The 12,874-nt window shown below is 48.1% G+C and overlaps 1 protein-coding gene across 4 annotated transcripts in view; it reads right to left on the bottom strand.

Annotated features, from left to right (window-relative positions):
• Positions 1 to 898: 898 nt before the first annotated feature.
• The window catches only part of NFKB1 (nuclear factor kappa B subunit 1), a 119,706-nt gene continuing 107,730 nt past the window's right edge, over positions 899 to 12,874 (bottom strand). For all 4 annotated transcript variants that reach the window (XM_020901945.2, XM_070452194.1, XM_020901946.2 and 1 more), the window contains 8 exons: positions 10,435 to 10,636; positions 9,648 to 9,817; positions 9,223 to 9,325; positions 7,269 to 7,393; positions 5,791 to 5,857; positions 5,290 to 5,462; positions 4,311 to 4,482; positions 899 to 1,868 (listed from right to left, as the gene is read on the bottom strand). In XM_020901945.2, the coding sequence (XP_020757604.2) occupies positions 1,711 to 1,868; positions 4,311 to 4,482; positions 5,290 to 5,462; positions 5,791 to 5,857; positions 7,269 to 7,393; positions 9,223 to 9,325; positions 9,648 to 9,817; positions 10,435 to 10,636 (1,170 nt within the window). In that variant the 3' untranslated portion in view covers positions 899 to 1,710. The remainder of the gene's footprint in view (positions 1,869 to 4,310; positions 4,483 to 5,289; positions 5,463 to 5,790; positions 5,858 to 7,268; positions 7,394 to 9,222; positions 9,326 to 9,647; positions 9,818 to 10,434; positions 10,637 to 12,874) is intronic.

Here is a 12,874-nt window from a genome sequence, read left to right as displayed (position 1 = left end):
TCCCTGGGACACAACAATATTGAAATCAGGCCCATTAAGAACCCTTTAGTGGCCTGTAAGTGTTTAAGTGAAAAGTTACGCCTCTCCCTTTAAATCAAAAGCTAGAAATGATCAAACTTAGGTAGGCACATCAAAAGCCAAGGTAGTTTGAAAGGTAGGCCTTTCGCACCAGCTAGCCAAATTGTGAATGCAAAGGGAAGGGTCTTGAAGGAAAATGAAAAGTGCTACTCCAGCGAACACCCAAATGATAAGAGAGTGAAAAGAACGTTATTAAGGATGTGGAGAAAGTTGTAGTGGTCTGGACAGACGCGCAAACAGCTACAACATTCCCTTCAGCCAGAGTCTGCTCCAGAGCGAGGCCCTGACTCTCTTCAATTCTATGAAGACGAGGGAGGTGTGGCAGGCTGCAGAAGAGAAGTCTGAAGCCAGCAGAGGCTGGTTCACGAGGCTGAAGAAGAGACGCGTCTCCATGGCATAAAAGTGCACGGTGAGACAGCAAGGGCCACAGAAGCTGCAGCAGGTCGTCCAGCAGATCTGAGAGCCAGAAGGTACAAGGTAAATTCCTGCTGGAAGGCTTCCTGTCGCAGAGCCTCTGTTGTGCTGATGTCTCAGTGCTTCATCGCAGGAGGCATGGGGAACACACAGAGGCCTGAACAGCACATGAGGTGGAGGAAGATGAGGTGATATGGCCTACATAAAACGAGCCTAGCAAGGATTTGACAGACTGAAAGCTTTCATCTCCAGTTGAAACACTTCTGATAATTTCTGTTGTTGTTGTTCATTTCTGGATCAAAAACTTGATTCTACAGCGAGCTGTGAATCTGCAAACCAGGCTGTGGAGTGATCCTGTGATTATAAAGAATAATCTTAGAAAAGTATTTATAGGGATCAAACAAGATGAGGTCATTAATTTGCTTTTCCTTTTATTATAAAAGTAGAATAAAAAATAGCATTTATAAATCCAACATTTTTTTCCTTTAAAAGTATTTGATCTAAAAAAACATATTTACAATGGCTAAATGCAGAAAAGGGAGGAAATACCATTTTCAGCATTGATTGTAATCATGTTTAAATATTGACATGTACATGTTCCTTTCTCAAATCACATTAGAAAAAGCATTGAGCTTTTTTTTTTCCTTTTTCTTGCCACCTGGCTTGTAGAATCTTATCAATAGTTCCCCAAGAAGGGATGGAACCCGTGCCCCCTGCAGTGGAAGCTCCAGGTACTAACCACTGGGCCCCCCAGGGAAGTTCTCAAAAGACTCAGGGAAATGAGTCTTTGTATGATTTTCAAAGTCAGTCTCATTTTAAAACATCCCTTTCCATAATCCTTGATCTGAGTGCACACCTGTGCTGTGGACAGCCAGCAGGAGGGCCAGGTGGGGGTGTGACAGCTTGTAATGAGAGCGGGCAAGCAGCAGAGGGGCAGCAGCAATGCCGACAGAAAGCAGCTGGTAAAGCTCAACAAGCTACCGCGCTCCCAGCAGGGCACCAGCCCAGCCGCAGGCTGTGACTGTGGATGCTATCGTCAACTAAAATTCATTTCAGAACCAAAGAAGAAATCCACGTTTAAAAGGCCTGGAACTACACCCAGAGTGAGCCAGGCCGGCCTGTGTTCCTCGGAGCACCCTCGAGTGCAGCTCCTTCCTCTGGGCGACACGGTGGAGTTTCCGAGCTTTGGTGTCCTCGGTGTCGGAAACTGCCAGCGGGCTAAATTTTGCCTTCTATAGGTCCTTCCTGCCCGTAGTCATGGGGCACTTTGTTAAGAGTTAGCAAGGAGGTGCCGCTGGTCAGAGACTCCGTGAAGCTGAGTTTGCGGAAGGAGGTCTCTACACCGCTGTCACAGATGCTGTCGTCCCGGGGCTCGTCTGCGGAGAGAAAGCACGGGTCATGGGGCTGCACCCCGACATGGCCAGGCCTGGCTGCAGGGTGCCCCCACCCCACGGGGCTCTTGTGCGCCAGGCAGGCTCATCCCCGCAGCCCACACAGTGGGGTGGGGACAGAAAACACCAGACATAGCCAAGTGTTTTCGCCTCTCTTTCTTACAGTCTAGCCTTGTGTTTGTCAGAATCCTTTCTGAATTCTCTTGACTCAAAGTGTACTTTTTTCTTAGAAATCAGGCGTATTTTTCCACCCACTCCCTATTGTATAGCAGAGGAAATTGCTGAATGTAAGCAAAATGGTGACAGAAGTAGGAACTAAAAATGACCTCTTTGGGCTACAGATGCTATTCAACACCATATACTGCCTCAAGAACATTTTGGTAGCAAAAAAAAAAAAAGTGAAAATGCATTTCTACTAGGCAGTTAGTTCCGATTTTCCTTTGAGAAGTGTCTCTAGGGAGCTGAAGAGTATGAATGATTTCCCGTAGAGAGAGAGGGACCAAGGAAAACAGAAGTTTACCATACCCGAGTCAGAGAGCTCTTTCTTGTATGTTAAATTCCAATGCTGAAATAGTAAGACCTTCATGGCAGTGACATGGCTATGGTTACTGATGGCTTTATTCAACCACTCAGTCTTTATGGGTTTCTGTTATGTGCTAGAAACTGTGAGGTATTTTAAAAGTAACTATAAAATGAGGGCTTGATGCTTTTTAAAATAGAAGTATTTACCTACTTCTTAGTGTGGAAGGAGCATCAGGTCGTGAGACAGGAGATGAAGGTGCTTTTCTGGGGGTACCCTGTTCTCTTCGAAAGTGTGTGTAACACCTGTCCTCACTCCCCTAGGATGGCCACCCCGACAAGAAGACACTGGTGTTGAAATGGATGGCAAGAAGCAGCCCGCCAAGCAAGGACCTGTGCGGGGAAGGGGAAGAGAAGGCTCCCAGGCTCTGGGCCTGGATCAGTGTAGCGAGCTGGGGGAGCAGGAGCGCAGGGCAGGGGGTGGGAGGGGGCGTGTGAATGCCATGTAGGAAAGAGAGAACAGACAAGCCCCTGCCGCCTTCGCCTGCAACAGTGCTGGGCAGGCAGGATGCACTCGGGGGACGGGCTGAAGGGGTGCATGAACCGGAGGGCACACAACCAGAGGAACGTCATTTTTAAAGAGAATCATGCACTGCAGGTGGTGACAGAGTGACAGACTGGAAACTGGGAGACCAACTGGGAGCTGCCGCGGGAATGGAGGTAAGAAGTGGGGGTGGGCGTCGAGGGTGGTGGTCAGAGAGAGGAGGAGGCTGGAGGGAATGCTGCGAGGTGCTGGGACCAGGGAGGGTTCACGGCGTCGTGACCTCTTGGAGCACTGCCTTGCTCATGAGCGCCGTGGCAGTGCTGAGTCTGGGCGTGAGGGGCTCCGAGTCCTGTGCCGTGACGAGGGGCTCTGGAGGCTGAGACCAGGTGGGGGTGGGCGTGCCGTGCAGAAGTCCAGGGGGAGGGGGCCTGAAGCAGGAGGTGGGGGTCACCTGTGCCCCGGGGCAGCTGAGCAGGGTGGTGAGCAGATCCGAGTGGACACTGGGCCTCGTGGCGAGAGGAGTCCTGGCGCAGGGGCTGACCACAGAGGGTCAAGGAAGGACGTCATGAGGGGTGAGGAATAGCTACAGGCTTCTAGGAGGCTTGGCTGAATCAGAGAAATTGGGCTGCAGCTAAAGGGGGTGGGGGATCAAGGGATGTTTGTTTTCTGTTATTTTGAAAAGATGAGGGGAACCACACTCTGCTTGCCGGGGGATCCAGTCGGGAAGGGAGAAAAGGCTGACCTGTGAGAGGTGGGCTGGGGGGCTTGCTGGTGCAGAATGAGGGTTCCAGCTCTTTCTATGTTCTCAGCGCAATGAGGCGAGGACATTGGGTGAGAGTAAGGGGCAGGAAGGGGCGCTGGCGGTTTCGGAGGAGAAGCTGAGACAGAGGTTTTGGGAGATGGAGGACTCGTGCTTACGTGTCTAGGCGGGGTGACAGGTCAGCGTCGTGGAGGCTGGCGGGGAGAGGCAGCAGGAATGAGAGGACCCCTACAGGGAGGAGGCTGAGCAGCTGATGGGAACGTCGGGGTGTCAGCCCACAGTCGGGCGCTTAGTCCTGGTTCCACAGACATTGGTCTGCTCACCCCTCTCATAAATTTAAGCGGTGAGTGATCGGGCTTACCTTCACCACCCGTATCGTGTTGCTTTTGTTGTTGCGGACCTCAGTAATGCATGTGTCAAGGTGCCTGTGCTGGGGACAGCCCCTCCCTGAGCAGTAGCGGCGGGAGGGGAGGATAACAGCACCTGGGGTCCAAGAGGACACGGATGCAGGGACCGTGTGTTCAGGAGTGATGGTGGGGAGGACAGGCCACAGCCCCAGAGACTGGAGGCATGTCTCAGCTGCTTTCTGTCTGTTTTTCCGTACCTATCTGTGGCCTTTTGGAGGCGGGGGAGAACGGCAGCGAGTGGGCTTGGGAGGCGGTCTTGGCCGAGCTGGTGTCTGTGGTGCAGAAGGCTGCCTGGATCACGTCAATGGCCTCGGTGTAGCCCATCTGTCTCAGGGCCTCCACCAGCTCCTTTATGGTGCCCCCAGAGACCTGAGAAATGAAGGAAGAGTGTGCTTCTGTGTTCCAGCCTGTGCAGGAAATAAGCAGGCTGTAAACGCGACACCACACCCCGTCCCCCTGCCAGGCTGCCTCCTCCACTGAGACGGCCAGGGGGCATGGAAGGTCTGGTGGAGAGCCTCTAAAAAAAATCAGGGAGCCTCAACATCGTCTTTGAATCAGGTTTCCTGTTTCAGCTCAGAGACCACTCAGGAAATCACAGAGAAGCACTTCATAGTGAGCAGAGAGACTGCCGAGGCAGTGATGCTCTAGAGTGAAACCTGCACAGGCTCCCTGAAGCTCTGAAGACCACTGAGAGATGAGCAATGATGGAATTTTCAAAAGAAAGTAACTTCACCCCGTGGTTTTTCGGCATTTATTTTAGAAATTAAAAGCATCACCAGGTAATGGCTCTGCTGGGAGTGACCTCACAGCTGCTTCTGGGATGTGCTCATATGAGACCAAGGCCTGTGCTGGGGTAGAGGAGGGCACGAATGTGGAGCACAGTCTCCTGTTCAGGAGACCGGCGTTCTGTGACCATCCTGACCCTCCAAGTAGCACTTCTGCAGCACACCTCAAAGTATCTGAATGCAACCAAGGTGGGCTTCCTCCTGGCCTGGGTCACCCTCCCAGGGCACGGGGAGTGACTCCGATTTCGCTGCTCAGAGTTAGGGGCAGGGGAGGGACTGTGCTCTGGTCGGTAATGTTAACACAGTCAGATACACACAGCCCAGGGGGTCGCAAAGAGTTGAACATGACTTAGCGACTGAACGACAATGACAATGTAAGGTGACACATTACCTCGTAGTTGTCCATGAGGGTTTTGGAAGGAGCAGGACTCAGCCGGAAGGCGTTGTTCAGTATCCCCAGACCTAATTTCTGTGCCAGAGTAGCCCAGTTTTTGTCTGGATCAGGAATTTCTAGCAACTTGTAGAGCTGCAGCTTTGCATCTTCAGTCAGCTGTTTCATGTCTCCTAAAGGAGATAAAGAAGAAACATGACCATCCTAACTGATCAGAGACTCTCCAGAGGGACTGGTCACTGCCACACGGCTCCGCCTCCCACCCCGGGGAAGCAGTCGCGCTCTTGCACCAGAGAGTCAGCAGCCACCCAGGTGAGTAAGAACAGCCCACGCTGTGGTAGATCACAGCTGGACCTTCTCCGTGGCAGGACCCCCCTGCTCCTGAGAGAAGCCCCCGCCTTTCACAGCAGAGTCTGGGTAATGCCAGCTCTCCCTCAGCCCCTTTCAGGGTCAGGATGGAGGTGACGCTGGCTCGGGGCACCTGGTTCTCCCACAGCTTACCTTGTGCCAGCAAATCATCAGATGTAAACTCTGGCTCATAGGGTTTCCCATTTAATATGTCAAACACCTGTTGGGAAGAAAAGTGCGGGGGTGTTACAGGGACCACCAGAGAAATCTGGTGCTTTGTGGTAAGGAACTCAGCCCGTCCTCCTCAGGAGGGGCTCGTACCCCTACGGTGGAGTGGGAGAAGTCGGCACCCTGGCCTGCAGACGTGGCTGCCCTCTGGGGCTCTGGGCCCAGGAGGCTGTGCCCCACAAGTGCTGTCTGAGCCACATAGCAAGATCCCACCCAGCCTCACAGAGAGCCAGGCCACAGCCCTTCTGAGGGACAGAGGTGGCCCAGGCCACCCAGGCGGCCACGTGCTGGTCAGAGTCGACGGTAGATGACGTTTCCCTGAGAGTCAGGGCAAGGACTGAACCCACGCCACGCTGTGAAGCTGTGCTCCCTGGCAAAAAGGCTCATAAGAATGAGTTTTTTGAGCTTGCTCACACTGAGGTGTACAAATGCTCACAAGGCTTGAGGATAGCCTCTTGGCACCATCCACCTTTTAACTGAGGGGCCAAAAAAGCCTTAGGATAAAAGAAAAGAAAACAGATAACTAATAGGAACCTGCTGTAAGGACAGGGAAATGTAGTCAATACTTTGTAATGACCCATATGGGGAAAGAATCTAAAAAAGAGTGGACATACGTGTAACAGAATCAGTTTGCTGAAACTAACACAACACTGTATATCAGCTATAGCCCCAATAAAAGTTAAAGGAAAAAGAAACTCCCGTAGCTCTGGAGGCTCTTCTGCATTCTCTGCAGTGGTTGCTGGCTGACCTGGGTGAGGACCCCACGGGGTCACCAAGTGGCTTATTTTTGTGTTCTGTGGTAAGGCTTCTGGGAAAACCAGGCGCTCGGGGTAGAGTGCCGTGTGGTCTCTGCCAGGGTCACACGGGCCCTGAGCAGCCCTCAGGAGTTTAGTTAGTTGGGCTGGAGCTGTGTGCTGCCCACCTCCTCCTGTGGCTTCCCCTCCCTGGGCCCAAGGACCTGGTAACCGCTTTCACCTTTAGCTCTTGGGTCAGCAGAGTTCTGAGGAAGACTTTAAGTCTGTTCTGTTTACACTGATGAAAATCCTCAGAAGAATCCCCATTTCTTCTCAGGTTCAGCAGTTACTTACCGAAGTTCAGGCAAACCATGGCATGTATCTTGGCTTCAGAAACTCAGATGGGAAGGATTCTGATGTGAGTTCTAATGGGCAACACGCTTTGTGAATTCTGAGTTTCTGTCATCTCACTCTGATCTGATTAGGCGTACGCTTTTATGTTCAGAACTCTGCTGACCTAGATCTTTAGCGGATAGGCTTTTCAAGATAAATACAGCTCGTGACAAGCAGCCTGTCTTTAAAAACACCAGGTGCGGGCTTCGGGGAGTAAAGACTGAGGACCACTTGCCGCCTCAGAGGCAGCCAGCACGCTGGCGGAGCGGCACTCACCTGCCAGCTGGTGGCCATGTCCAGAGGAGTGGTTCCCGGTACAACCCCTTCGTCCTCTCCATCCTCATCCCAGGAGTCATCCAGCTCGTACAGAGGCTCGAAGTTCTCCACCAGGGGATCTGCTCCTGCGGAGCCAAGTCACACAGCATTAGGTAAAACCCACATCTTCTCAGCTCCTAACTGCCTGCAGAGACCAGATTCTATAAATATATAAAACGCATTTCCACTGAAATACCCAGAAACCTGCCTTTAAATTCTAATATATCTTGACTGTAAAGGTGACCAATGATACCTCTGTATAGCCAAGGACACTTTCAAAAACAAAGACCTGGACTGACTCTCACATTTGACTCTATAGGATGGTTGTCAGTGAGCGATGCACCTTTGACCTGAGGACTAATGGCGGCAGTTTTCAGGGCCTACCTGGTGCAGGAGATGCAGGTTCGATCCCTGGGTCAGGAAGATGGAGAAGGAGACGGCAGGAGAAGGAAATGGCAACCCACTCCCGTTTTCTTGCCTGGGAAATCCCACATACAGAGGAGCCTGGTGGGCTCTAGTCCATGAGGTCAGAGTCGGGCATGACTTAGCGACTAAACAACAAGGGTGTACCCTTAGGATTAAGGTCCTATCTGTTCAACGTGATGCCTAGCACCTCATTTTTCTCAGTGTCCTCACCTGCATGCTCAAAAGAGCAAAGCTGTTTTCTGTCTAGTGCCAACCTGTTCTGCTTTATTCCTGGGATATGGCACTGATCCTTAAATGCAAAACACTAAGAAAACCTGCTGGTAGGATGCATAGTTATTGAAAGGTTATAGCTTCTAGTCTGAAGGCATTTCATAATCATAACCAGTGACTCCCCAAACTAATCATAAACACTGCAATCACCATCTCTTGTTCATGGGAATGTTCAACTTAACAAAGAAGAAAAGAGAAGGCTGCTGCTTATTTGGGATATGATGTCAGAAAAATGTGGTGCCAAAGAAAAGGTTCTTATATTTTCCTGGTCTCAGTTGTTTTTTTTTTTTAAGAAGGTATTTAATCTGCTATTTCCTTGAATTTGTGAGGCATTTATTTTCTAAAAACAATTTAATAACCTTATAAGTAAATCAAGTATGCCAGGACAGGCTTGAGATGCCAGTTACATTAAACATGTTTGAGGTTCTAAATGTATAAGGCAGTGGAGATTCAAGGATGAGCAGGAATAATTTTCCTATATTTCACAGGATGAAAGGGTTGAATCAGAATAACAGTCTACATCCTTGAGCAAAGCAGGGAAGAGAAACATAGAAGAGTCTGGAAGTTCAAGGTGACAAGGTGTGACTCAAGCTCTGCCCCTTACTGGGGCCCGGGAACTGGGATGCAAAAGTCTCACAAGTCTGTTTCCTTGGCTATAAAATGGGAGTAGTAATGGGATTTGTCTCAAAAGGTTACTGCAGATTAAGTAAGATTAAATGAGACAGTGTGAACTATCTAGCCCAACAGAAGCTAGCAATTTTCAGGGTTTGGTACATGACAGTACTTACTCACACTGGGCCCATGTGTTTGTTCCTATCATTTTGGCTTCTCAGAGATCTTTCTTACAAAAGGAAGTCTTTAAATGCTTTATTATACCAATAAACTTTTCCTTCTGAGGACCTGTGATGGGACCTTACGGCTGATAACTGCTCTGAATTCTACAAGGAATTCAGTTCAACCTTAAGATCTCCTGTCATAGGACTCAACTTAATCCAAATCCAAAACAGGTGAGTAAAGACTAACATGACCATCAGCGTGGCACCCAGGATTACTAATACAAACAGAGCCTTCGTGGCTGCTAAGTGGGATTCGCAGCAAACTTTTTATTTGTGCCTTTCTGCAGCACGTCTGTAGGTTAAGGAGGTGGCCTGGCTGCTCGAGTGAGTCTGGGTTTGCCTTCCTGATGACATTTTCTATGGCTGACCACCAGCTGCCTTACCTGCTGCTTTGAGAAGAGCCGCCAGCCTGGTGGACCCTCTCCCGGCAGCTATGTGCAGGGGTGTAGTTCCATCATAAGTGGTGCTGTCCACGTGGGCATCACCCTAAAATCCGCCCACACAGGAAAGGGTTAGTTCAAGGTCCTCTGGCCCTTTTGTCCCCACCTCCCCTGTGTGCATGGCTCTTCAGGTCATGCTCCCAGCCCAGCTGTATTCTAGGCAGGCTCTGCCAGTGCAGAGATCCTCAGAGATGCCGGGCAGGGGAATACTGGAGGGCTTCAGCGGCTATTCTTGAAGCCTCCAGTAGATACTACACAGGTAGAGCCAACGATAGGGAGATGAGCTGTTAGCGAAGTTGTTCTTTGAAAAGATTTTCCCAGATGCCCTTTGGGAATTGAATGAGAAGGCAGGTAAGTGCAGCCCTCACCTCCAGGAGCAGGCAGCCAGCCAAGGAGATGTTGTCATGCTCCACGGCCAGGTGCAGCGCCGTGCGCCCTGACTTCCGCTCCTGGGCGTTGACATCGGCCCCCGCAGCCATCAGCAACAGCAGACACGGCAAGCTGTTGCTCATCATGGCTACATGGATGGCATTCAGACCTACGGCCCAAGCACAGGGATGGTTATGGGGACGGGAGGCTGTTGGGGGTCAGCATGTTCCCTAGTCCAGTCTGTACAGGTGCTGTAAGTCAGCTGCCCTGCACGTAAACCCCACACTCCTTTTGTGTTCTCAGGAGACAGTGTGAACACATAAACATTCTCTGAATAAAGGATGCTTTCCACATATCATGGGGGCTTCCCTGGTGGCTCAGATGGTAAAGAATCTGCCTGCAATGCAGGAGACCCAGTTTGATCCCTGGGTCAGGAGAAAGGAATGATAACCCACTCCAGTATCTTGCCTAGAGAATCTGCAGCCTGGCAGGCTACAGTCCATGGGATCACAGAGAGTCAGACATGACTGAGCAGCTAATGCTTTTTCTACATATCAAGAATGGTGTTTGCTTAGGCCTCTGCTTTTCCCTCCTAGTGACTATTCCAGATCATCTTCAAAGGAATCAGCTGCAGCCAGCAATGGAAATTTCCGTAAGAGATGATGAATTCCAGGTGGTTAAGGAAAGCACTTTTGGGCACAGATCAAACACACATATTTATCTGGCAGCTACTTATTGTTGAGAAAGCAGACAGAGGTTACACCATGATGCGTGATTGTCCCTTACCTTCCCCGTTGGGGTGGTCAATAAGCTGTGCTGCCTTTTTGTGCTTGAGTAAAATACCGAGAATTTTATCATGTCCTTCTTTGGCAGCGAGGTGCAAAACAGAGTTACCCAAGCGGTCCAGAAGGCTCAGGTCAGCACCAGCCCGCAGCAAGTCCTCCACCACAGCTTCCTGTCTGGTGATTACTGCCAGGTGCAGGGGGGTCTAGGGGGTGAAGGAGAGGCAGATGACAACACTGGTCAGTGGCATAGACACGCTGCAATAGGTGGAATCATACTGAGGGGCCATTTCTCATTCCCAGATGAAGTTCTCACCTCTGCAAATGAGTTACTCTCCATTCCATATCATATGCTAATGATATATATATACTGGACTGACATTTAGTTATCAAAATTACTTTTTATATTTACAATTCTTTTAAATTTTATTTATTTTTTTTTACAATTCTTAATAGCTTTGTTTCTCGCTACAGTCAGTTGATTTTTGACGGTTAACTCTTATTAGTAAATTTAGTTTTCTTGAATGTCTAGTAGGAGTCTTAACTTTAGCTTAGACATCATGTGTTAACGAACCAAATCAACTTATGGTTTTACTGAAAAAGTTTAAACAAACTACCCAGCAGAAACCAATTGACAAAGGTACTGTCATTCTATAATAACGTGCAAAAAAATTTGGTAAATTAAAAAATATTGTTCCATGGACAAGCTCCATGAGACCAATCAACAGAATTCTGCCACTACACATTATAAAAGGATTCTCGAAGGCATAATAGAACAGGAGAGCCACCTCACAAAGAAAGCTCAGATGGACAAACAAGCCAGGTCCATTTGATTATCCTGCCCACAAAGCAGCACCTCAGTGAATGCAAATGAGATGTTTTGAAAACTGCATTTTCGAGATGAGTAAGACAAACACACTCAAGAAAGTATCTTTCAAAGAACTGAGGTCACTGCCAGAACAGGAGTATATTTTTATACAAATCAGTCTTATTTCACAGCAGCCTGTGAAATCCAGCCTCTCTAATGACAGTTTGCCTAGACTTTCCTGCTCAGTAAGCAGTTACTGGCTGTAGCAGTGACAGCAGGTGGACCACCAGCATCCTTGTTGGGCACACCAGGTGAGAATGGGATGAAAGATACCGTGCTGTGTCATTACAGTGATTATTTAATGTAACAGAAACAAAACGGGATTCTTTCCCCCAAATTTCTAGTCTCTTTTTTTTCTACCCCCGCACCTTTTTTTTTTTTCCCCCATCCTTTAGAACTATAGCCTGGCTTGAAATGAATCATGTCCTTGGAACTTCTAGACATTATAGCTATGAGCCTTCCTCTCAAAAAATAAACTGTGTTTAGTAATCAGATATGTCATTTGGGGATATGGGGAAAGGAAAGAGAATGAGATTGGAAAAAAGACCTAAAATCACATTATACCATTCAGAGATTTAACATTAGCTGTAGTTTTAATATAATTTTTATATCATATAAAATCTCTTACCATTAGTTAAAAAATTTACTAAGTTTTTTTTTTCTCTCTCTATGGTCCCACGGAAGGTTTTCTATGATATTTTAGGCTTTAGATCCTAAACCCCAGGATTATATCTTAAGTAATTATACAATGTAGGAATCTAGGAACTTTTAATACCGTGCTTGCTGGCATGTGGACTTAGGCAGACATTTCGCAGAGCCAAGTAAACAAATACCCCAGCAACCCAATTCCTGCCTGTATATCTGAGGCACACAAATCCACAAGGACACGTGAGTGAGACTTCACTGAAGTACTGTCTGTGGAGGTAGGAAGTGAGAAGCTGGCTAAGTGTCAACTGTTGGGAAATAGGTACATAATAGAGTGAAGATGTACACAATAGGATCCTCTTCAGGGGTAGAAACAATGAACTAGTTATATACACAGGTGCATGGATAAATTCCACAAACAATGAAGGCAGAGAGATCATGACGCATAGGACAAAGCCACCTATGCAATTTAAAAATACATGCACGAAGAACTGCATGAACACACACACGAGTGCATGTAAAACTGGCAAAACCCAAATAAGATCTGTGGATTATATCAATTTCCTGGCTTTGATACTGGACTAGAGTTATACAAGATGTTATCATTGGGGAAACTGGGTAAAGGGTACATGCAACCTCCTAGTACATTTTTTGCAACCACCTATGAATTGATAATTATATTAAAAATTTAAGAAAGTTTTATGCAAAGCAGAAGCAGTATATATAATATACCATGGATTGCATGTAAGAATAAACTTTTCTAACACCATACACAAAAATAAACTCAGATGTAAGGCCAGAAACTATAAAACTCTTAGAGGAAAACATAGTCCAAACACTGTTTGACATAAATCATAGCAAGATCCTCTTTGACCCACCTCCCAGAATACTGGAAATAAAAATAAACAAGTGGGACCTAATTAAACTTAAA

This window comes from Odocoileus virginianus, chromosome 21 (genome assembly GCF_023699985.2).
Source record: "Odocoileus virginianus isolate 20LAN1187 ecotype Illinois chromosome 21, Ovbor_1.2, whole genome shotgun sequence".
Classification (NCBI taxonomy): domain Eukaryota; kingdom Metazoa; phylum Chordata; class Mammalia; order Artiodactyla; family Cervidae; genus Odocoileus; species Odocoileus virginianus.
This window is presented reverse-complemented; position numbering and strand designations above follow the sequence as displayed.